Source organism: Hypoxylon fragiforme (assembly GCF_022984875.1).
Source record: "Hypoxylon fragiforme strain CBS 206.31 chromosome Unknown GGS25scaffold_6, whole genome shotgun sequence".
Lineage (NCBI taxonomy): Eukaryota > Fungi > Ascomycota > Sordariomycetes > Xylariales > Hypoxylaceae > Hypoxylon > Hypoxylon fragiforme.
This window is the reverse complement of record NW_026054761.1, coordinates 1,396,532-1,418,995: the sequence shown is the minus strand read 5'-3', so window position 1 is coordinate 1,418,995 and position 22,464 is coordinate 1,396,532. Positions and strand designations below refer to the sequence as shown.

General features: G+C 47.7%; 6 protein-coding genes across 6 annotated transcripts; 1 reads left to right on the top strand and 5 right to left on the bottom strand.

The window, feature by feature from the left end:
* Positions 1-3,790: 3,790 nt before the first annotated feature.
* Positions 3,791-4,162, top strand: GGS25DRAFT_532431 (RlpA-like double-psi beta-barrel-protein domain-containing protein-containing protein; the record flags this gene model as incomplete). Its single annotated transcript, XM_049265591.1, has 1 exon — positions 3,791-4,162. Exon 1 carries the CDS (start codon positions 3,830-3,832, stop codon positions 4,160-4,162), a length of 333 nt encoding a protein of 110 aa, XP_049115626.1. The 5' UTR covers positions 3,791-3,829.
* A 1,187-nt stretch (positions 4,163-5,349) lies between these two features.
* On the bottom strand, positions 5,350-6,442 carry GGS25DRAFT_494875 (uncharacterized protein). The gene has a single exon (XM_049261392.1). It carries the CDS (start codon positions 6,207-6,209, stop codon positions 5,973-5,975), a length of 237 nt encoding a protein of 78 aa, XP_049115625.1. The 5' UTR covers positions 6,210-6,442; the 3' UTR covers positions 5,350-5,972.
* On the bottom strand, positions 6,443-8,690 carry GGS25DRAFT_494873 (glycoside hydrolase family 92 protein). The gene has a single exon (XM_049261391.1). It carries the CDS (start codon positions 8,636-8,638, stop codon positions 6,731-6,733), a length of 1,908 nt encoding a protein of 635 aa, XP_049115624.1. The 5' UTR covers positions 8,639-8,690; the 3' UTR covers positions 6,443-6,730.
* A 940-nt stretch (positions 8,691-9,630) lies between these two features.
* Positions 9,631-10,652, bottom strand: GGS25DRAFT_323598 (uncharacterized protein). The gene is made up of 2 exons (XM_049257845.1): positions 10,268-10,652; positions 9,631-10,151 (listed from the first exon to the last, which is right to left on the bottom strand). Exons 1-2 carry the CDS (start codon positions 10,421-10,423, stop codon positions 10,065-10,067), a joined length of 243 nt encoding a protein of 80 aa, XP_049115623.1. The 5' UTR covers positions 10,424-10,652; the 3' UTR covers positions 9,631-10,064.
* Positions 10,653-11,373: 721 nt separating this feature from the next.
* GGS25DRAFT_323573 (uncharacterized protein) lies at positions 11,374-13,821 on the bottom strand. The gene is made up of 3 exons (XM_049257844.1): positions 13,729-13,821; positions 11,867-13,636; positions 11,374-11,810 (listed from the first exon to the last, which is right to left on the bottom strand). Exons 2-3 carry the CDS (start codon positions 13,382-13,384, stop codon positions 11,778-11,780), a joined length of 1,551 nt encoding a protein of 516 aa, XP_049115622.1. The 5' UTR covers positions 13,385-13,636; positions 13,729-13,821; the 3' UTR covers positions 11,374-11,777.
* A 2,413-nt stretch (positions 13,822-16,234) lies between these two features.
* On the bottom strand, positions 16,235-19,744 carry GGS25DRAFT_494862 (uncharacterized protein). The gene is made up of 3 exons (XM_049261390.1): positions 19,051-19,744; positions 18,580-18,975; positions 16,235-18,528 (listed from the first exon to the last, which is right to left on the bottom strand). Exons 1-3 carry the CDS (start codon positions 19,059-19,061, stop codon positions 16,956-16,958), a joined length of 1,980 nt encoding a protein of 659 aa, XP_049115621.1. The 5' UTR covers positions 19,062-19,744; the 3' UTR covers positions 16,235-16,955.
* Positions 19,745-22,464: the final 2,720 nt, after the last annotated feature.

Below are 22,464 nucleotides of genomic sequence, written 5' to 3'. Positions count from 1 at the left end.
ATCCAGATGTCCCACATGCCTGTGTAATGATCTCTAACTTTGTATCTCAAGCTACCTAGGTAGACACACAGAACCTCAAACGGCACGATGGATACTTCGTAGACATATCCATATTGCCTTTTCCTTCTACTAGAACTAGATTCTACAGCTTAACCTTACTTAGCCAATCTTTCCCCCTGATCTTGATTCCCCACAGTATGATTTGCATGTTTGGCAATGAAGATATAGACCTTATCTCAGTTAGTATTCTAGGTTACAGCAGTATAGTCACGCATCGTCGCTCACGGCCTGCACCTCAAATACCCTTCACCCTGCTTGGCATGGAGACGTGCCATCTCATGCCTAACCCAAAGGAACCTATCTATGCGGGAAAATATAGTTGGTTAATGGGTTCTGCATTTTATCCATGGAGGTTCTGCACGCTGTTGCTAGCTTCATCGATGCAGTCAGCTGTCATAACCAATTACTAGGAGCTAGCCCTCCATAATCGTCCCCCGTCAACTTTGTCGCCTACTGATAGGAAAGAGAACTTTACCTGGAACCCCTGCATAGCACCGAGTGTTTGAAGTATTTCTTGGGTTTGGGCGTCAATCTTTAGGCATGTTCCCAAATTCAAGGATTCCAATGTTTCGTGAGCTTGTCTTCCAACTCCACCAGATCAGACTGTCGTAGGTAGAAAGTATGAGCGAAGAAACTTTCCTGGTACTCTACGTAGGCAGTCACAGCAGATGTCTTGTGGCCTAGGCCAACGGTAAAGGCGTAAGCCTTCTTGTCATCGTCTATGGCGCGTTTGTTTGGCTTACCAAGTAAAAAGTTGGTAGAAATGTGTAAGCGCGCAAAGTAGGCGGCGACATCGATAGTCATATTAGGAGAGACGTGTTGCTCAACATCGAAGAAAGTCCATGAGAAGCTTTTGAAGATCCGTGGATCTGTACGTCGCTATCGCTGGAAGCGTGGGGCGCCAGGGTTGATGATGTACCCCCTAACCTATATTCCTACGTTCACGAGAGTGTATAAAGCAGCCCAGTAGCTAGATAGAAGCTAGGGGTTATAATGGGAATGAAAACTGTATTGACGTTCCCACCCTTCTATTCTAAATCGGAGAGAAGGGATGTGTCGCCCCCGTCATCGTTTGCTCCGCTACCCATCAGCTAAGCAGATACTCAGACTAGCTCTTCGTATGACACCTCACACTCAAGTAGGTTTGCATCTGCTCAATGCTTTTGGAGGGCTAGGTGATTCCATCCCAGTAGCGAGTATGGTTTGGCTGATTAGAGTCAGTGATAAAAATACTGGTGCTTGATAGTCCGTGGAAACGGTTGGGCCGAGAGATGGCCAATATAATAATTGATGAAGATAATTGCATACCGTGCCCGCCGAAGTTGCATATACTATTATATATGACGATCATACTCATCAAGTGTCGGGACAACGCTTTAGTATGGCGTACGATAAAAATTGTGTACCTATTCTCTACATGGTGGTAGATATTTACCTAGTACACAAAGATAGGATACTGGCCACCTCCTGTGATGTTGTCAGCATTTACTTAAGAATAAGAGAAAGGGGGATAGTCAAGCCAGAGAGATGATAAACGTACCCAAACATATCTGACCCAGAACCCCTTTCAATGTGTATAGCAATAAGCCCACCACCGCTAGCTAGCTGAAACGATGCTACGACACCATAATCAAGCCATATAGGTGACTTGGGACATGTTGACAAAAACATTCGATCCTTTGGGGAGTGAAGCTATCCATGGATGGGGAATAGGGGTGTAGAAGAGGAGACCAAGTCTGTCAATTCTAGCAAGGTGCCAGCTTTAACTTGCAGATCATAGTTGGGAATCGGCCATGCCACAATTCCTGGGAGACAGCAAGTTCTTCTCGACCCTAACCACATCGCCGACAAGCGACGCATAGCAAATATGATGTGCAGGTTTCGCGGCATCGTTTCATGCCGCTTCTTGGAGTTCTTGCTTGACAGCCTACCGATGGACCCCCAACTGGGACTTTGGACGCCATCGGACTGCTGCGATGTTCCAGAAGTTCCAAGTGTACTGGATCAGGGTCAGGAATATCCCTTCACCCCTAAGGCTTACGGTCAAGTGTATATACATCACGACGAAGATTCGGCTCGAAGGTAGGGCGGTCGGTATATTCGCAAATGCCTCTAAGATCGGAAAAGGCAACAGGCGTCGGTCGGTTATGCACGCCTCAAAACTCCGAGTCAGCCACGGACCGATCGACAGTTGACGGCACGGCAAGGAGGTATATGCGTGGCTGCTGCACTCCGTGGCATTCGTAGATTGGGCCGTTCGATTGTTACACTCATTGCTGTGGTGCATTTGCGGCTGCATATGAAACGCGTCGCTGAGCAATCATTCTGTAACCACGACCTTTCTATCCTCCATCTCTTGGCAGGGGACCTAGGTTAGTAGACAGCCACGATGGTCATCAATTCTTCACCTTGGAATTCGGACAAACTTGGTGATGAGGCACTTACGACATGTTAATGGATGTTTCTTCATTCGAAAGGTCAATTACTCGTGGCTCCATCTATAACCTCGGATCTGGAAAGAAAGGGGGGAGCAAACCCACCGTCGAACAAGGGCGCAACACCTTTCCTTCAAATGATTTATTCCTGAAATTGAAATGAACTAAGGATGCAGGTACGAAATCATTGCATGTATAATCTCACATTAGTTTGCGCAGAAAAATAATTAGCAGAGGTCAACTGGCAGAAGCGGGCTGGCGCCTCCCACTACTCGACTCTAGGATCATATGCCCTCCAGATTTCGAAGCATGATCAAGATAACATTCTCTTGATAAGTTTCATTAGAAATGCAATTCATTTAGTGAAAAACTAAACCAATATCCCACCTTTGATACCTGGGTACCCAGCAAGCATCTGGGGGCATAGCTTGCCCGTGAATGGATACCTTAGGTACATAGTAGGCACTCACTGATGGGCCTAGGACCCTATGACAGCGCCAGCATCCACCTACGACTACAGAAACGCTAACTATGTTCATTCTTGCCTTGTATTCCCTCGTTTTGGCGGTACATAGTAGGTATCTACCTACCTAAGCTATGTACCTTAGCTATGTGGCTCTGAGCTTCAAGGTACCTACGGTACCTTGGCCTGTACTTTACAGGAACTTATTGAGCACCCTGCGAACGCCTTCTGCATGCAGTAGCGACTTTGCGTGCGTCATTATAATGAGCAAGTTCTAGGGGGGTGAGCTGTCCCCCCTGACTGGGCTTCTTGCCTGTCAAGTAGGTACCTACCTAGGTATACACTGATACAACATTACGCTCTTTCCTTGACGAACTCACCTAAGAGAATCAGTGAGTGGTAGTGCTACAAGGGGCCCTAGTCGTTCACCTATGGCCGTGCAGAGAAGTGGTGGTAAGTGCTAGGTACCTACGCAGATACATGAGAGCATTACGGTACCTACTTGAGTTCATCACCAACATTGGAAAGCACGCTTAGCCTTCGAGGTAAGTGGTATTCAACATGAAGGTGTCGACGGGAAGGAGGTTAAAATTATTTAATCCCCCAAATCTCCCCAGATCTAGTTCCTCTTCTCTTCTTCTCTCTTCTCTCTCACCACAAAGCTACCATCTTCACTTCTTTGAATTCACCCATTCAGACAAACCGATAACAAGACCACAATAAATCCAGCTTCACACAAGCCTATAACATCATAACTGTCCCAAGTTGCTCACATTACTTTGCTTCTTTGAGTCTGAGTCTTAAACTAAACTGCACCATCAACTCACCTACCACACCATCACCCAAAATCTAGAACCCAGCCCAGTTCAAGATGCTTTCAATCACGAAAGTTTTCGTCGCCAGCGGCATCCTCATGGCTTCCGCCGTTGCCTTCTCTGGCGACATGACATACTTTAAGACAGGCCTTGGGTCTTGTGGTGCCGTAAGCAAGGACACGGATCCCGTAGTCGCTATGTCGCCTAATCAAAACGGCCATTGCGGGAAACTTATCAAAATAAACTACAGCGGCAAGACGGCCACCGCTACTGTGGTGGACAAATGTCCTGGATGTAGTGGGGACAGCATCGATGTCTCCACGGCCGTATTTACCCAGTTGGCCCCGTTATCAACCGGAAGAGTTGCTGTCACTTGGGACTATGTCTGAGATCATGGACGGAACTGGCTGTTAATGTTATTGATGGATTTTGCTCATGTATCATGGCTTATGGGGTGTGGGAGTAGAGCACAGCATTATGTTATTTCTTTCTGATTGGGCTTTAACAGCAAGGAGAAAGGTATCATGAAGGAGTGGGTGAAGGATTATATCATGTCTATCGCAGATTATGTACTATGTTACCTTGGTCTTCTCTGGTACCAAGTATGGTGGTTCAAGACCAGATGTAGCCTTCTATGTAGGCAGTACTAAAACCCAAAAAAATTGCATCTCTACACTTTGTATCGCCTTGCATCGCTCTTGCCTCCCACCTCTCGTCTAGAATACCAGAAAAGGGATGGCGCCTGGCGCTAACTGTACATGAGCCCCTGAGGGTCCCAAGTAGGTACTTTGGTAGGTACCGAGTAATTTTGTTAATGTGCCATGCTAAGTAACCCGCTCCTTCACTATACTTAAGTCGCGACTTCTATTTCAACTGAGCAAGGTACATATGGAGACACACAGGATGCCTATTGGGAGGCATGTACCTACATAAGGGCGCTTGCATGAACCTGAGGCTGGGGTAACCCACTACTACCTAGGTATGTACCGTTCCAAGTTTTCGTCTATCAGGTACTTATTGGACAGGAAAGTGCAAGAATGAACAACTTACACTTGCTGTAATAACATGTATATTCGCTACTTCTACGCAGAGGCTTCTCAGGTACTGCTCACAGTGAAGTTCTGAAGTACACGGCCCTCCTTCTTTCCTTTGCACGATATATTATCATCATGCATTCCCCATTACCATTTATGCATCGAACAGGATAGAAGATCCCTTCAGGCCTGTCATTGAGGGCGGATTCTCATTATCCTTTCTCCAAGGTTACCTAGTATTTAGCAAACCCCCCCCCCCCCCCCTTTTTTTTTTTTTTTTTTTTTTTTTTGGAAAATCAATTCATGGGCGGAAAGACTGTGGACAGATCTTTCTGGATAGTGGTGATAGAGTTGTTCCTTTGTTCAATTGTTTTCTTTTCCCCAGGGCTGTCGAGGTGATTATTTTTTTAACATGAAGCCAGCAAGCAGATAGACCTGCAGTCAGCCCCTAGGTCATGTGACCTACAATAACTGGAGACCAACCGTTCAACCAGCTAAATACTAGACCACCTGATCATGGATCACCTGACTTAAACCAACATCCCAACTTCATTCCTAAACCAATTCTTGGAACTCTTAAACCAGTAAACTTTTTGTTTTCTTTTTTTTTTCTTGAGAGGAATGACATAATTTCGGTGGGAGTATCAGTGATGACTGTGTAGTTGCAGGCCTGCCGCCCCTTAGCCCTCCCCTTTTTTGTTGGAAACTTAGGTGCCACTCGTTGGAAAATCCACCACGACCTTATATTTTAGGAGCAAGTTTGTCAATTACGTATACGTTCGAGCCACGTATGGCTCCCAGTCCCATTAGATCATGCAGAAGCCTGAGAGGGAGTCGACTGCAGTTTGGGTTTTGAGGATATCGCGCTGGACCCTCATCGACAGTCGAGACACTCCACTTGGTACCTACCTAATAACCGCTTGATGCCTTTCCCCCTAGACTAAGCATTACTTACTAACCTAGAGTAGGGTTCACCGCACCTAATACACAAAGCTTGAGATACTAGATCAGCACCGCAGCATCTGCCCAACACCTGCGGCGGTGGCGGCCTAGTGCACAATATCACCTAGAGAGAACTTTAGGGGGCATGCATAGCGCCGTGGTTTAAGAAGTAAAATTCATTGGACCGGAACGACTGTAGTGAAGCGAGTTGCCAAACGCTTGTCTATGAACCGTTAACATGCCGAGTCTTGAAAAGCCTGTTACTTTCGTAGTAGGTAGCACGGTTAGTCTTGATGCCGGGAAGCAGGGTATTGGTGGGCTTGATGTCTAAGAAGGCTAAGGGATATGAACTCTTCAAGGCCAAGGGTAGGTAAGTAGGTGCTCTACCGTGGCGAGTGCTCGTCGCCAAAACGCAGCAAACCATTTGAAGGAGGTTGATATAGGTGGTAGGTGATGTCATTCTGAGGTGGAAAATGACCTGAGCTTTGAAGAAGGTAGCATCGTGAATGTGTGTGTGTGTGTGTGTGTGTGTGTTCTCTCTCCTTTGACATTATGGAGGATGAGGCGATTCCAACGGGCACCGGGAAGAAATGCGTGCAGAAGTAAGAGATGACTAGAGACAAAACCCCCTATTATATGATACTTGCCTAGTTTAACAATTTACATCCCCATTGCTCGCTAGGTGAAATTACTACTCGTTGACGCTGGCTACAAGCATGAAAACGTATCTATACTACCTTTCTTCTACCTAGTTCCACGTCAGGATTTTTACCTACCTACGTGGTACCTCCTACACAGAGGTCACATATTAGAACGTAGCTTGACATTAGGTGCCGTCTCCTTCCACATACTACAGCCTAGGCGCATAGGTAAGCAGTACGTCGTAGGTTAGAAGCTCATAATCAGGTTGGTCAGACCACTACCTACCTAGGTACATGGGCATACCATATAGACCAATCATCCTCAGCACTTACTTTTCTATCACAACTCTCCCTCCTCGCCCCATCCCGTGGGCGTATCACTCATCTCAAACTTGATCAACCTCGCGCCCACAATATCCGCATGTCTCAGCACCGGGCGATCCACAACCCTCCCATCGACGCTCAACCCCTTTACATACGGCTTACCCTTTGCAGCGCCTCGTGCCTCAATAACCAACGTCTCCCCCCTCCCCCCACCACCACAACCATCCGCAGCAGCCACCTCCCCACCCGTCGCCGCCCCCTCCGGCCATCTAATCCTCACCCTCTCAAAAAACGGCGAACCCACAACATACTCCTCCCCCGCCGGGTTCACGGGGTAGAACCCCAGCGCCGAGAACACGTACCACGCGCTCATCTGGCCCAGATCCTCGTTCCCGGCCAAGCCCCTACTCGTCGCGTTGTAGTTCTCCCACGCCACCCCCCTCACCGTCTCCGCCGCCGCCGCCGGGTACCCGATCAGCGCGTACAGGTACGGGATGTGGTGCGACGGCTCGTTGCCGTGCACGTTGTGGCCGCCGCCAAAGTGCTCGTCGAGCTTCTCCCTCATCCCGCGGCGGCCCCGGGGGAACAGGGCGGCGAGCCCCCCGGGGGCGTCGTGCAGCACGTCGAACGTGTACGCCCAGCGGTCGCCCTCCGTCCAGCCGCGGGCGGCGTCGGCGAAGGACCCGTTCGCGTTGCGCGCGCGCATGAACCCGGTGCCGCTGTCCCAGAGGTGCGCGTAGTTCTTGCTCCGCGCCTCGAGCGCGTCGGCCTCGGCGGGGAGGCCGGCGGCGCGCGCGACGACGGCGCACGCCGCGTCGTTGAACGCGTAGTCCAGCGTCCGCGAGCCGGACTCGGCCCACCGGTCGTTGTCGACCCAGCCGTGGCGCATGTAGCTCGTCAGCCCGGCGCGCGCCTCGTAGGGGGTGTCGGGCTCGCGGTCGTAGTAGAGGAGCTGGGTGTCGTTTTCGGGGGGCACGTAGGCGTCCTTGCGCGCGGCGGCCCACGCCTTTTGTAGGTCGAAGGAGCGGAAGCCGCGGGATAGGGCGTTGGCGAGCACGGCGTCGGCGTTGGTCGCGATCATGATGTTCGTCTCGACGAGGTTGGCCCACATGGGCAGGCGGCCCGTCCAGTCGAAGATGCGGAGGAGCGTGCGCATCATGCTGTTGACGCGCTCGGGGGCGAAGAGGGTGAGCAGGGAGTGCTCGGCGCGGTAGGTGTCCCAGAGCGACCAGGACTGGTAGTACGAGTCGTTGCTCGTGTGCACGCTGTCGGTGTACCCGCTGTAGAAGGTGCGGGCGCGGCTCGGATCGTCGGTGGGCTCGGAGAAGTCGCTCGGGTACTGCAGGGCGTGGAAGAGCCCGGTGTACCAGATGGTGCGCGGGTCGTGGTCCGCGTCGGTGGCGTTGACGCCCTCGATGGTTACGCGGCCCAGCTTGTCTAGCCACGCCGCTTTCGTGCGCTCGACCGCATCCTCGAACGAGGTGCCGTCGGGGCTCTCGATGTCGAGGTTCTTCCGCGCTTGCGCTACGCTGACGAAGGATATGGCCGTGCGCACTTCCACGCGGGTCTGGTTTGCGGGGAACTTGGCGTACGCACCTAGCAGCTCGCCCGAGGCCTGCTCGTTTCCTTCCGAGAGATTGGCGCCGAGGGATGTTCCGTACGATGAGAATGGCGCGGAGAACCGGGACACGAAATACCCCCGAAAAGAAGCAGGCTTGTCCGGGCCTAACCGGTAGTCTTGCCGCTGGGGGTTGCTCCCGGATATCTCCTGTCGCTGCGGGTCGATCTGCACTTGTCCAGTCCAGTTACGGCGAGATACTTGGATATGGACGTAAGGCTCTATTAGATCTACAGTCCCAGACTCCTCGACACCTTCACCCCTAAAGTCAAAACGCAAATAACCCGTATGCGCCGCCGCAGTCATCGCCACCCGAACCCCCCTCGTATAATTCCCCTCCGCAACCCCCCTTCTCCTGACCCTTCCATTAGCCCCATCCCGCACATCCCCCGGCGCCCCAGCCGCACCCCCGGGCACAGGCCCCTCCCCCGCTGCCTCCTCCGTCAGATCCCAATCATGCTCGCCCTCCGTATCCGCATCCAGCAGCACCTCGTACACATACGGCGTACTAACCTCGTCCTCCTTCCGAAACGCTTTCCCGCGCTGCTCAAACAGCGGCTTTACCACCCCCTTACTCCACCCGGGGCTCAGCACGATCTGCCCGAGCTCGCCCATCCAGATGGCGGGCTGGTGCGTGGCCTGGAAGCCGTGGAGGTAGGCGTCGCCGTCGTGGTAGGGGACCTGCGAGATGTAGTTCTCGCGGGTCTGGGGCGTCCACCGCGTCATGCCGAAGGGCACGGACACCGAGGGGATCATGCCGCCGTTGTCGTTGGCGGAGATGCTGGACGTGCCGATGTTGGGGTTCACGTATTGCAGGACGCCGGCGTTGGCGTGGTAGTCTGTTGGGTTGGCTGACCCCGCCCAGCTGGGACGTGCGGAGACATGATGAGATGATTGGAGACTAAGACCGCTGACTAGGTAGAGGATCGCGGAATGCATTTTTCTTGACTTGTCATGTTGGTTTCACATAGCCATGTAGGTGCCTAGTTAGGTATGTGTAGAACATGATTGGTAAAATTGATTTCATGAGTCGTAGTCTCGGCCGACTTTCTTTGTTACTTATACCCAACTATTTGGGGGCGTTCTTTGCCTCTGCGGCAATGAGATGCTCGCTAATGCTGCTAAGCTAGTGATCATGCAGATCATAAAACAAACTGATCTTCCATGTAGTATTGCTGTATCTATAATCTATGTTGTTTGCAGGTAGCTACCTAGGAGGTATGGTGATGAATACAGACAAAGATCCACTCTGACTTTGGGGTAGGTATTGTACATATTAATATGTGGTGTGTTAAGTCTGTACCTAGTACCTAGATTCATTACAGTACCTTAAATACTAGGTATTGTATTGTACCTACCTACCTATGTATCAAATTAGGTAGATTGCCTTGCGTTTCTTTGCTTCGCCAACACACCAATTACCCCCTTTTCCAATCCCACCAACTCCTGAGTCCTGACCTTGAACCCAAGTTATTGCTTAATATTGCTCAATCTAAAATGTGCTGTTGTTGCCAAGCCGCATCCTTTCTTTTTCTTTCCTTGTTATTAAAAAAGCATTCTTTTGGAAAAAAGAAATCCCAAGATGCCCCCCCAATGAAGTTTTATTTACCTAATTCCCGCTTGTAATGTTCAAATTTTTCGGGGAATTACAAAGAAGATGTTGTTTGCCGAGGAAGGAAAAAGAGGGAATAAAAACGGTCGGTCGGTTCAACATGTGAAATATTGTATTGTATTACTTTCGCTCGGTGAACCCTGGACCCTCTTGGAGATCCAGGACCCCGCTCATCTGCAGCACGTGCTTCCGGTCTTCTCGGTGATACTATTTTTAGGTGTAGTAATTTCAATGTTAGTCATGAGTTCTGATAGCTAATTATGCATGTACCCTGTGTAGGTATGTACATAGATGAGTATTTCTATATCAGAGTGTATGCTTACACTGTATCTACGCGTAGAGGACGGCGTCCAGCTATCTGTGCGGCTCATCGCACGAGCAGCCTCTCTTTCATGCTGTGGGCTTGTAGGCCCCGTTGGAATGAAATAGGGCAAGTTTGTGGTGATGAGGTTTGTCATGTTTCTGGATTGGGATGTCATTGTGAGTGGTATGTTTGGTTTGTTACTACTGATTACTTAAACTTCAAGCTTAAAGTGGTAGGTAGTAATAATTGATGTCTTGATTGATTATGTATTGATTGTAACTGCAAGTCTCACTCAAAGTTGATTGATAGAGAAAAGATGTGAAACCGTGTGAAACCGCGTGGAACATAAAAGCCTTTAATGCTCTTTATAAACGATTCATTCTACATTCTATGACATAAAAAACTAACCTCCAAATATCTATGATGGATGGGATGTTTCCTTTCTTAGTTCTGGATCGCGATGGAAGCATACGACTTGCAGTGCCGATCACCAGTTTTCTTATGTACAGTACATACAATACATAAATATATGGGTAGGTAAACCTGGTAACCTGAAAAGTAACCCCCCTAGCAGCCTCAAAATCCTTGAATGGGGACAAGCTTAAAGCAATAATGCGGGGTAGCCTTGACCGATAAAGCCCTGGAGCTTGGACCTTTAGGTAATAAACGTTATCAATGTGGCAAAACCACCTTCTGATACGCCCCCCGCACTTCCGCCACATAACTACTCCACTTATGTTATCGTCATAATTGATAAGTACTTGTTATTCAACTTCACCTCAACTACAACTACAACCTGACTGCCTGACCATATCACCGTATTACCGTATTACCGTATTACCACACATCACTTACCACATCACACACCACATTATGTGCACTCTGATGCCATATATATACACATCAGGTTATACGCAATGCTGCATTCAATTAATTTAATGCAAGCCCAATAGATCAAGACATCAACTTGTGTCACATTTTACCCATTTTGCCCATTTACCCATTATTTACATCCCTTATGTACCTACCTTACCTGATAATAGGTAGGTATCTACCTACATAGGCACCTACACATCCTAGCCTCTTTTAAGTCGTGCAGTCTCGCGCACCCCCCTTCCCCTCTATCCTCCAACCCTCCAATGCCGACCATCATACATGAGGCTTCTGGATAACGGAATAGTGAGGTACCCGGGTGCGGCTCACGAACCTCGCCTCTCCCGTCCTGTTCATGCCACTTCGAGACTGTAACGGGATATCATCCAGGCATCCTAAACGCCATTGAAAAAAAAACAAAAAAAACAGAAAGCAAACAAATCGTCAAACGCCCTCAGCTATGCATTAAAAATCATCGACTGTGCTAATGCGGCTGCACGAACCAGAATCAATATATCGTAGAAGGGTAAAAATCGTCGAAGGGTAATCGTCGTCGAAGGGTAAGCGTCATCGAGAAAAGGTCTCGTCATTCCGTATGATCTTGGTCAAGATCAAAACGCCCAGTCAAGCGTATAGGCAGCCGGCTGCTCTAAGCCTCAAGGCGTCTTGGGCCGCTTCCAGTAGTATTGCTAAACACTGTTAATATCTCATGTCTCATAAGGGCAGGAATTAACTCAAAAAGTACCTTGTGGCTCTTGCGGCAAGCTCGAAGACTTGGCTTTCGCAAGCCATCCGTCACCGCAAGTCGTCGAGACTCGTCAGTATCGTGCTCAGGTACGTAGTAGTACTCGCTTTCGAGTGGCTTGCCGGCGGCATCCTTTCCCTGACGAGCGATAATTCCGACACATGGAGTTGCCTCAATGATTCCACGAAGCTGGGATTTGGTCAAGTCACTTCTCTCCTCGGCGGGCAGGTTGTTCATTATTGTGGAGAGAGGGTTAGAAGCTAAGCGCGAGTATGCTAGCTGATTGACAACATGGTTTCGAACGGCGGCCACGTCCACATGGCTTCCAACCTTCTCTTCGGGCTCCGCCGATGGCTTGGTTGTTGTTACCCCAGATTGCTTACGGGAAGGCTGCTGAGGGGACTCAGCCTGAAAGGCAGCCAGACGATTTGAGAGGTTGGCACCGTAAGGACCAAAGGAGTGTACAACAAAATCATTCTCCTCATCTGGATCATCGTCTTCGGGATCACTCAACTCACTCGACAGATCATTCGAAATCACAGTTTGCGCAAATGAAACATCCGCATTGGGCCCGTGATTGGGGAGCTCCTGTTCGTCTCCACTGACATCCTCGTAAATTTCAACGGCCTCGCTCGCATCACTGTCCAGGAGTTGGCGATTTAGGTGATTGGACGATCTTCCAGCCGGACTAGGAGACTCGGGTGACTTGATACGTGTCTGCATTCGGAGGGGGCTTGACTGCAGAACTTCCAATCCAACGCTCGCGCGACGAGCTCTGGAACGCGGAGACTCATCGTCAGATAGACTTGCAAGGCAATCATGACGATCTCTCTTAGGCCAATACAACATGACTCTTGCCTTTTGCACATCTAACATTATCTCAGCACCCTCGGTTTCCGAGATAAAGATCTCACCCTTGACCAGGTTCCAAGTTCTGCCTTGAGAGTGCAGCTTGACTCCATTCCAACCACAGCAAACTATCTCCATTTTGTTCGACTCATCGGGTTCCGAAGCTGGGATATATCGGGCTTTGACATGGACCCGAGAGATTAGGCGGCAGGCTGACAATTGATAATGAGACGAGTTGCTGGATCGGCCCATCAAAACCGTCTCACCGTTCTCCTTAAGTTCGATGGAAGGAACTGTGGTAAGGGGTGCTCGCTCTAATACGGATGATGGGAGGCGTCCCAGTACATTTGCCGAGGACGAGCGTGCCAATATAGGCCTCGAGAACTCAGCCCGTAGGGGAGACGACGATAGAATGCCTGTAGTAGATGTTGGGATCGGCGTGGGATACCTGAGAAAGGCATTGGAGTCGAAGGGTCTATCCAGAGCCTGTCTCTTTGATGGACGCGGAAAGCCTGGCGACGAGGAAAGTGGCTCAAATGGTGGCAAGAGAGATGGTGCAGGACGCTTCGTACCAACTCCGTTCAATGAAGAGGCAGATACAGAGGCAGGGGGAAGGGTAGGCTCTTCTTTCGTGGCCCCGTCCATCTTCTTGACAGGCGACGAAGACATGATGGAGGAAAGAAAGATTCAAGGTGCAATACTAAGAGGCATAACAATGATGAATTGAGAGGGATGGTCAATTATGGTGATGATGGTAATTGATGATGAGGATAGGAGTGAAACAAAATGAGTGTACTGAAGTATTAAAAAGAAAGGATTGGAAAGTTGTGGGTTAAGAGATTTGAGAAATCGGATGTATCACGGCTGCACGGGACGCCCTACTAAAAAGGTGTGGGCTCTCTGCGCGTCTTATGTCGGGACCTGGATTCGCGATGCGCGTTCAGTACACGGTTCTTTTTTTAGTTGCATCTTTTTTTTTCCTCCCCTTCTCCACACTGTCTAGATGCACTTACACGATAAATGTTGTACCGATGTACCGGTTCCTTGCTAAAGTCCGATGTCTCTTTGCAGGGGTCTTTTCCTTGTTACTAATATGTATTTGGCGAATTGAGTTGCGGGCAAAAAAGGGACGGTTGAAAATGATTTAAGAAAGAATTGATGATTCGTGTGTGAAAGTCAAAAATTGAATTCTAGAATCACTTAAATGCAACCAGACTGACTGTAATTCTGCTGAATTTGTGTGTGATCTGGTTAGGTCGCCGGCCTGGTCCTAATGTTGGCCAGATCTGTCTTGTCTGTTCTAACTGTGGCCGGGTCTTCCTTGGTCAGTTAGTCAGATTCGCGGTTGGAGTGAGTGAGATTGGTAACTAAAAGGATTTGCGAAGGACAAGACAGTTCGTTCGTGGCTGAGAAAAGCCCAACAACAGGTGATGTGATGTGATGTGATGCGGTCAAGCGTTAGTGACTGACTGACTGGCGTTCAAGAGTATAAGGAAGAGGTTCAGAAGTTCAGAGTCCGAGATTTTTTTTTTAAGTATTTTAACGAACATTGAATAAATTCGAATATCTACAGCAGGTACTAGAATAGGTAACTAACTAAACTAAACCTATGTGCTATGTGCGTGGTTATTGGATGGTGCGGATTGAATTGGATCCACCTCAACGTGATTGCCCAGATGGCCTACTTCAAGTTCCAGGTTATTAATGAGCGATTGCAGTGGTATTGTAGCATTGTATTGTACTGTACTGTATTCCAAGTTGTATTGTACTACGCTAGGAATAGTGTAAGGTTAGTTAGTTAGTTAGGCGCTCGAAACGCGGCAGGGTGCTGCGCGGTATCGTTCCTCGGATTACTTAATCCAGTTTTTTAAGAGGTTAACCGTTCCCTTAGTCCCGTCGCGGCTCCTTTTTACTTACATAGGGTATGTATGTATGTATGTATGTATGTATGTATGTATGTAACAATGCATTGATTTGATTGTATACCGCGTTTTTACTTCCTTAAGCCCTTCAATTCTTTTTTCCTTTCCTAGGTACAATACAATAATACTAGGTACCGTTGACTGACTGACCTACATAGCCTAGTCACTGTTCTCTCTCATCCATCCATCCTTAATATTCAATATTTGAACTGAACCCAACCCCCAATCCCATGCCATGCCATGCAGCCACAGCCTTCTACTGCGGGCTTGGGCATCAAGGTTTGCTGGAAAGAAGTTCACCGCTTGATGAGAGTGAGTGAGTGAGTAAGTGAAACTTGTGAAGCCAGTGGTGACTCCTATGTAATATGTATATGTATAAATTGATTTACAAATATATAGGCGGACACATTCCTCGTCGGTCGTATATGTATTATCCATCTATTCATCTTACTTATGTATGTTCGGCAACAAGATTTGAACATTTGATTCAAGACATGTGCCCCTGAGTCTCCTCTAGTCTTTTTAGGTACTGGGCAATACCGGTTAGTGGGATCGCCTATCACTACTATCGTGCCTTAATACTTAGTGGATAATGGTGTGTTTAAAAAAAAAAACGATAACCTATTTGTCGCCTCATCACCGCATTTAAAAAGGGCAATCTTTGCCCTACCTACTGCGAAAGTGGATTGCCCTGCCTACACTTTTACTTTGGTTATATCTCCAGGGCTACATACTACTCTGTCAGCCCGGCCACCTAACGGCCACCTCACATAGGTATGTTCAATATTCACTAGTAACTATGGACTTTACTCACCTACAAAACCTATGTAGTGCATGGTACCTACTTAAGACGTACGTACCTGAATCTGCACATACATGGTGGTAACTGTGTGGGTATCCCTATCTAGACAGATCTTGGATTCAGAAAATTTTAAATGCAGTCGTGATTGTTCTCTGGGACCTACATATGTAGCTAACAGCCACTTTACCCACCGAGGCACGTATATAGGTCCTTTAATACCCATCCATGCCTACATACATACATACATACATACATACATAATCGGCCTATTAATACTATGTACCTCAATATTTTTCTAATGACTACAACTATCTCGATCTATGATGGTGATATATCTATAATACAATCGAAGCCAACCAACCAACCAGCCCCTCCATCTCCTCAGTGTGGTGTATGGCATATGCATCGTGCCGTATGTACAATACAATACAATACCTAGGCACCACTACACAAACGCCATCGTACAATAACTTACCTAACTACCTACATAGTTAATAGCGCGTCAAGAAATGACGTACGAGGAGATCTTCTTTCCATTGAAGAAAAGAGCCCTACTAATTAATAGCAAGTCCCCCGATTTTATCGGCCATCCCCTCTAGGTAGGTAGCCAAGACGAACAACGCCTCCACTTCTGATGGAACCGGGACTAGGTAACTAGGGGGGAAAAGCCTTGCATCGAGTCCAGTCCATACAATACCTACTAGACGTGATACAACCACTTGAAACGAACACGAAATTCTCTCTATCGCGATCATGCGTAGTCATCCAGGCATTAACCTAACCCATTTGGACGTGTTTGCAGGTACTGCGTATTATGTTCATTGTTTAGCTACTATAGGTATTTATGCTATGCCATCGTCGGGAATCAAGATAACAATGAAAACAAGGGGATGCGAAACCGCCTACAGAGTAGCACCAATGCTAGCTAGCTACATTAAAAACTAGGTATGATGAGTGGTTCTAAATTGTATAAACCCGCTTGGTATTATGACAAACATTCAACATCCATCAAACCCACCTGATGCTGTTACACATGAGGGGAAAAAGGCTACATAGTATATGCTAAGATGAGGAGAGGGGGTAAAGGAGAGAAAAAAAAGTTGCTAGTTAAATGCTTTTTAATAGCAGTGGATATCAAACGTCTTCTCGTGTATTCGTCCCAGCCTCCCAGCTCCCAACCAACTAACCAAGGCGCGTCTCCACTTCCTCTCCACCGTCGCGGTTAAAATTTGATCTCTTCAAGCCTCTTAATATGCAGTTATGTAATTCGGCCGACTTCTTAAAAGTCCTAAAAGCGGAAGAGGGAAAAAGAAAATAGGAAGGGAAAAAAGTATGAGGCGATCTTCATAGAAATGCGCCGGGTATCTTCATATATAAATAAGTTAAAAGGTAAGGTAAAAAGTATATGCGAATCTTTCGAGGTGGTAATGAAAGGCAATAAGATAAGGAAGGTAAGTCCAAATCGAAGTGTTCGGAATATATTGGCACGCCATATAAGAATGAGTTCAGCACCATATCACCATGCTGCTCTGCTAATCCGCTTGACCTCCGACTGGTCTTTCTTTATTAAATCAATATACTCCGCTCGTCTTCGAATGAGAAAGGCGAGCGAAAGCATGAAATCGGTTTCATGTTTCGTTGATGAGGTATGCATCAATGGCTTGATAAGAACGCCGGCCAACCGTTCGGCCGTCATGTCGTTCTTCTCTGCCGCCTGTGAGATATCGGCCCACAGGTTGAGAAGTAGCTTAAAAAGGGTGCGGCTTGGTCCTCGAAGGCCACCCAGGGCCTCTTCCCAGAAATCAATGCACTGATCAAGTCGCGTTGAATCGGAGCCGGAAAGTGTCAGTTGCCTCGAAAGCGATATCCATTGCTTGGCGATAGTATCACTGATGAGTGGTTTCGGAAGCTGTGAAAGGAAGAGCAGTATAAGATCTGCGGCATCGTACACGCTGAAATTGTTCCATTTCAGCTCTTCACCGTACGTTGGAGGACTACTAAAAGCTTCCTTGAGTTTCTGAACCCGGTAGCTATCCCCTGGCTCGGCGAATATATCTGGTGCCTGGACCCCCTCATTCTTTATGAAAAAGGCGCATTTTTGCATGCACAAGGGAAAGTCTCGCCGCGAAGATCCTCCATTACCAGCGTGGTGCGTCTTAGAAGTACCCTTAATAACTTGCATGCTTTTCTGGAGCGAGACACCAAAGACCGCGTTGGAATTGAGGCTTTCAGTCTCGTCCACGGTTGGGTCTTCGTTCCACATTGGTAGTTTTTTGAAGGACACCGATAGCCTATGACTGCTTCGCCTTACCAAGCTAGCTCGAATAATGGGAGACGCAGGTATTGTCGTTTCCTCACTTATTGAGCTAGTCGACTGGGTTTGAGGCCTATCCTCCGAGATTGTCTGCTTCATGGGCGTGAAGAACCTCCTAAACCCTTTACTTTTCCTTAAGGAAGCTGACGAGTCCATCGATCGACGTTCAGAACTTATTTCGGTGACGGAGCCATAAACAGTTGACGGAGACTTTGGACGAATTCCAAATGGTGAGACCATACCGTTCCGGGCGAGCTCAAGTCTCTTGACATCCTTGGGCGGCGGAGTCGGTGCTCGGCTAGGGACGCCTACGAAGCTAGCCATCAACTCTTCGATAGTCGGGAGTTTCTCACCCTCACCCTCATCTTCGGGTTTGGTTAATGCATTCCTGAGTGTCTGGAAAACAGGCTCGACGCTGACATCGATGGCGCTATCCGGGTTGTCTCCAACATAAGCTCCAAATAGCCCATTGTCTCCGACGAATGCGCCCTGATCTAAACTTTGATCGACTTCTTGGACACTAAATTCGGCCTCGTGCTCGCTCTCCTTGCTGTCGATGATTTTCTCGGCAAACAACTTTAAACTAGCCATGAAGCTATACAAGCTGAAGTCGTCCTCCCTCTTGTCGAATTCTCCAGGTAACCGCATTCGCAGCTGGCTCATGTCGACTAGAATTCGCGAAACATCATCCACGACGTCGGCATTGTTCTGATATCTCTGCATCGTGTTTCGCTTATTTGGCTCTACGTCGGAGGTTACATCACGAATTGTTGTCCTACAGCCTCTGTTAGCTACCAACTAGCTCGTAGAATTTTAGCATACGTACGCTCCGACCAAATCCAACGCAATCCCTAGAATGCCCTTATGTGCTTCCAAGGAGGTCCTAAACGAGGCGACCTCTCTTCGCCCCTTGGCTAACCATAGCGATCGTTTGTCTTGCTTTGGTACTTCCTTGCAACATATAGCGGATACGCTTGCATCTAGTTCATTGACCACGTTGGCGCAATGCTCGAGGACAGTTGGAATTTGTTTTGCTAGTTCAGAAGGGAAAAGCATAGCATCTTCCTTGAGGAGATTTAACACGTTTTGCATCGAGTGTAATTCGCGCGAAACGCCATCCACGTCGGATCGAGCCTCGCGAACATCACGAACGAAGCCATCGAGTATAGCACTGGCACTAGTGATTGTATCACCTAGGGCGATACAGTCGGCGGTGATGGACCTTTTGATCATCCATGTTAGTGTCTCGGATGCTCGAAAAAGGCGTTCAGAAGAATCTTGACGGGAGAGCACCCACAATGGCTCCATTGTGGTATTTACCCGTAGTCGGCCACACTACGTATGTAGTATTTCGAAGTCCGAGGAATTAATTTCCAGAAGCGCAAGGCATCGGCCACATATATCTTGCTCGATAAAAAGGTGACAGTCGGTGTGGTAGGTACTAGTTGTAGGGTGGGGGGGATCGAAGGGAAGGCTTCCTCACTCCGGCTAGAAAGCCCGGGATCAAACAAGCTACCTACCTACCACTCCCTACCACCAGTATGGTAAAGCAAAGAGTGGTATACACGCAGGTTGTATAGGTGGAATGTGGAATAGGTAGTTTTGTTTAGTCGTCAGCGACAGGACAGGGGGGGCTATCACCTATTTTACGGAATAAATCTTCATGTTTTATAGACTGGGGGCCGCGGCTCGGGTTGCATTTACATGCAATAGTTAAAATCTTGGAAAAGATGGAGGGGTTCACACACAGAGAGAGAGAGAGAGAGCCTACATACCTAAGGTTAGGTTAGTACCTACCTTAGGTCGTTATATGTAGTACCGTTTTAATATTTTGTAATCCAACCTCGGAAGTCACTTGAGTAACCCAACACATGCGTGAGGTACATATGTGAGGTAACTACATATGACATATGTAACCTAAAAAGTGACCTTCCTGCTAAATAAAGCTGTTCAGGACCCTTCAGGTGAAGGAAGTTCAAGGAACCGTTTCGTTATTTCCAATGATCTTCTGATCAAGCTAATGAGATAGCGTCGTTCTTTCTACCGTGCCGTATCTACCTAGTACCAACTCGGGTATGCTTCTGATGCTTGTCATGTGAGTTTAACATGGGGCACCCCGGCATTGCCAATCTCCTCTTGTAACATCCCCCTGTTTGTGCAGCTAAGTTCCCCGCTACCACCTGCAGATTTGACCAGGATAGATGCTGTACAGCCTGTACTTACAAGGTGCTCTAAGAGTCTAGGTGGGAAAAGCTTGCGACATGATAATTTAGCATTTAAAGCTTTATCGCTTGCAGCTGACATCGAAAGTGACGGGCCAATCAAGTATCTAACCGGCGTCCACCAGACATTCAAGATCATTCAGCTTTAGGGTTGCACTACATTAGGGACTACATACAGCCTACAGGTACAGACCGTACAGTAAATGCAAGCCTGTAGCACACTCCTGTAGCACACTCCTACCCTTCTACTAGCAGCCTACATATGTACCTTAGGTAGGGTTTAGTACATATGTAGTGCTTGGCTGGTTGACAACCTTGAAGAATTGCTGAAATGCTCCCAAGAACTTGTCAAAGTTGTCAAACTTGGTGTGTGACCGGTTCTTGTCTTATTTGCTGGGCCCTTCTATCTTTTCAAGACTTTTCAAGACTTTTCAAGACACGGCTGGCATTAGTTAACGTATATGCCACCAGTTCTGGCTAGAGTCTATCGGGCATTTTCTAAAAAGGGGATAACCTATAAAGATATCTCCGTATTACAAATTAGCCCCCAATCGGAAGAAGAAGGATTTGACACTTGTTAGCACAGGGATCTTGTTCGATATTTCGTAAGCCCTTTCCTTAGCACGGGGGGCAAAGATTCTGGAGTCTGGAGTCTGGACGTGATGGACGGCAGAGTGACTAGCAGAGATATTGGTACTGCATAGTAATGGTCCATGGCGAGGAACCACCTCAATGCGCAAAACAATATGTACGTCGAATGTATGCACTATTTCATATAGTTAGCCCTACTCGGTAGGTGGTTGGCTAGGTTGCAAATCCTTGGCCTTTTTATTTTCGGCAGAGTCAATAGTTTAAAATGACAGTTGGTGCTATACATAGACATGTTGGACAGCAGGATCGGATAACATATGCGAGAAGGATTTGAGCCCATCCATATATGTATTGTGTCCTCGCTTCCAGTCCTCGTCTACATACTACGGTAGTATATGGAGAGTTTGATAGGGACTAACATGTACTACCCAAAGCTTGAACTTGATTTTGTGAGTGAATTCCAACGACCCCCCTAACTAGGGCAGGTACTATAATAGCTAAAGGGAACTAAAGAGGCCAATACTACGCTGTAAAGAAAAAAAAAAGACAACGAATCTTGTCCACTTTCAACGCTTAGCATGCAGATATTACATTTGTTACTATTGGCCAACGTCGTTAGTGGAAGCCCTCAGATCCCTCGATGAATAGAGAGAGGTGCAGAAGTCTAGGCATGCGGTGTTGCTGCGGCGCAAGAGTTAACGAAACGGCTTCTTTCTGTTCCCGTCGCTTATGCTACCTCTTGCGGCAGCCCGTAACGTTCTATAAAAAAACTTCAGTAATGCAATTAGTAAGTTACGACGACCCCAGCATGTCGTTGATTATCAGATCCAACACCTATCTCATAAAATCGCTCCTTTGCTCATCCCCCTTGTGTTATTCCTGGAGATGTACCTAGTTCAGTCATTCACGGACCACTTGTTCCTTCTAGCAGCCTCCTCACAGCAGGATGTCGTTTCATATTCCCCACTGTCTGTTAGTGATCGGTCAAGTATTTAGATCTATGAGATCCCTCATAGTAAGTGCCAATGCTTGAATACGGTGTGTGCTCGGATCAACTTGACGATCAAACTCTTATCATATCTAAGCTTGGCAGGTGTGTATTACGTATGTACATACATAACTAAGCCCACATACTTACATGCCTAGATACATAATATTGTTTCGGATGCAATTATATATGCGTGATGGCTTGGAAGATTCGCCGAGAACTCACCATCATCCTTAATATGTATCAAGCAATAAAGGGGGATTTAATATTCGCAACTCACCGAAAATCGAACAATAGGTAGGCATTGTGGTATAAAGGTATGAAGTAGTTTTTATAACATAGCATACTGAGTAAATCGATGTAAGCATCCAAGATACCCTGGATCCGTGCTTGTTTCATCGCGAGAGATCACCTGGATCCCGACGAACAGGATAGCCTGAGCGACCAACCCTACATATGATGTGATCAACGGCTAACCGGCAGATCGGGTAGATATATCAATGATCTCGGATTGACTTGTGGTAAGCGCACATCATTGGCACGTCAAGGGTTACTTGTGTAAGGGTTGACAACTAGAGAGATACGTACCCCCTGATTTCCTAGGGAAAAAGCGTCAAAAGGGTGCCATGTAGGTATTTACCTATTTATACGGTCGCCACTTTTTGGACCAAGATACCAACATGAGCGTGATGATTCTGGAGTGCTCATGGTATCATCATCGCTATCCGGATAAATTGTCACCGGCTGGGTGCGGTCATCGGCTTCTTGCCATTTGCGAAACCACCGTCGTTGTTAGCGGTTTAGTTTATACTGGACCCCAAATGCGGCATTATCAGCATGTCGTTTGGGATCCAATCGGCCTAGAAGCTTTTGCTTCCATGTTTCTTCTCATGATGATCACAATCACACT

What these genes read in the sequence shown, in the direction of transcription:
- GGS25DRAFT_494875 (XM_049261392.1), bottom strand. Translation starts at nt 6,209, where the DNA reads ATGACATCACCTACCACCTATATCAACCTCCTTCAAATGGTTTGCTGC.
- GGS25DRAFT_494873 (XM_049261391.1), bottom strand. Translation starts at nt 8,638, where the DNA reads ATGACTGCGGCGGCGCATACGGGTTATTTGCGTTTTGACTTTAGGGGT.
- GGS25DRAFT_323598 (XM_049257845.1), bottom strand. Translation starts at nt 10,423, where the DNA reads ATGACATCCCAATCCAGAAACATGACAAACCTCATCACCACAAACTTG. An exon ending in CCTCTACGCGTAGATACAGT is followed by an intron (nt 10,152 to 10,267) that starts GTAAGCATACAC and finishes ACCTAAAAATAG; the next exon opens with TATCACCGAGAAGACCGGAA.
- GGS25DRAFT_323573 (XM_049257844.1), bottom strand. Translation starts at nt 13,384, where the DNA reads ATGTCTTCGTCGCCTGTCAAGAAGATGGACGGGGCCACGAAAGAAGAG. An exon ending in CTTGCCGCAAGAGCCACAAG is followed by an intron (nt 11,811 to 11,866) that starts GTACTTTTTGAG and finishes AACAGTGTTTAG; the next exon opens with CAATACTACTGGAAGCGGCC.
- GGS25DRAFT_494862 (XM_049261390.1), bottom strand. An exon ending in GCGTTGGATTTGGTCGGAGC is followed by an intron (nt 18,529 to 18,579) that starts GTACGTATGCTA and finishes CAGAGGCTGTAG; the next exon opens with GACAACAATTCGTGATGTAA.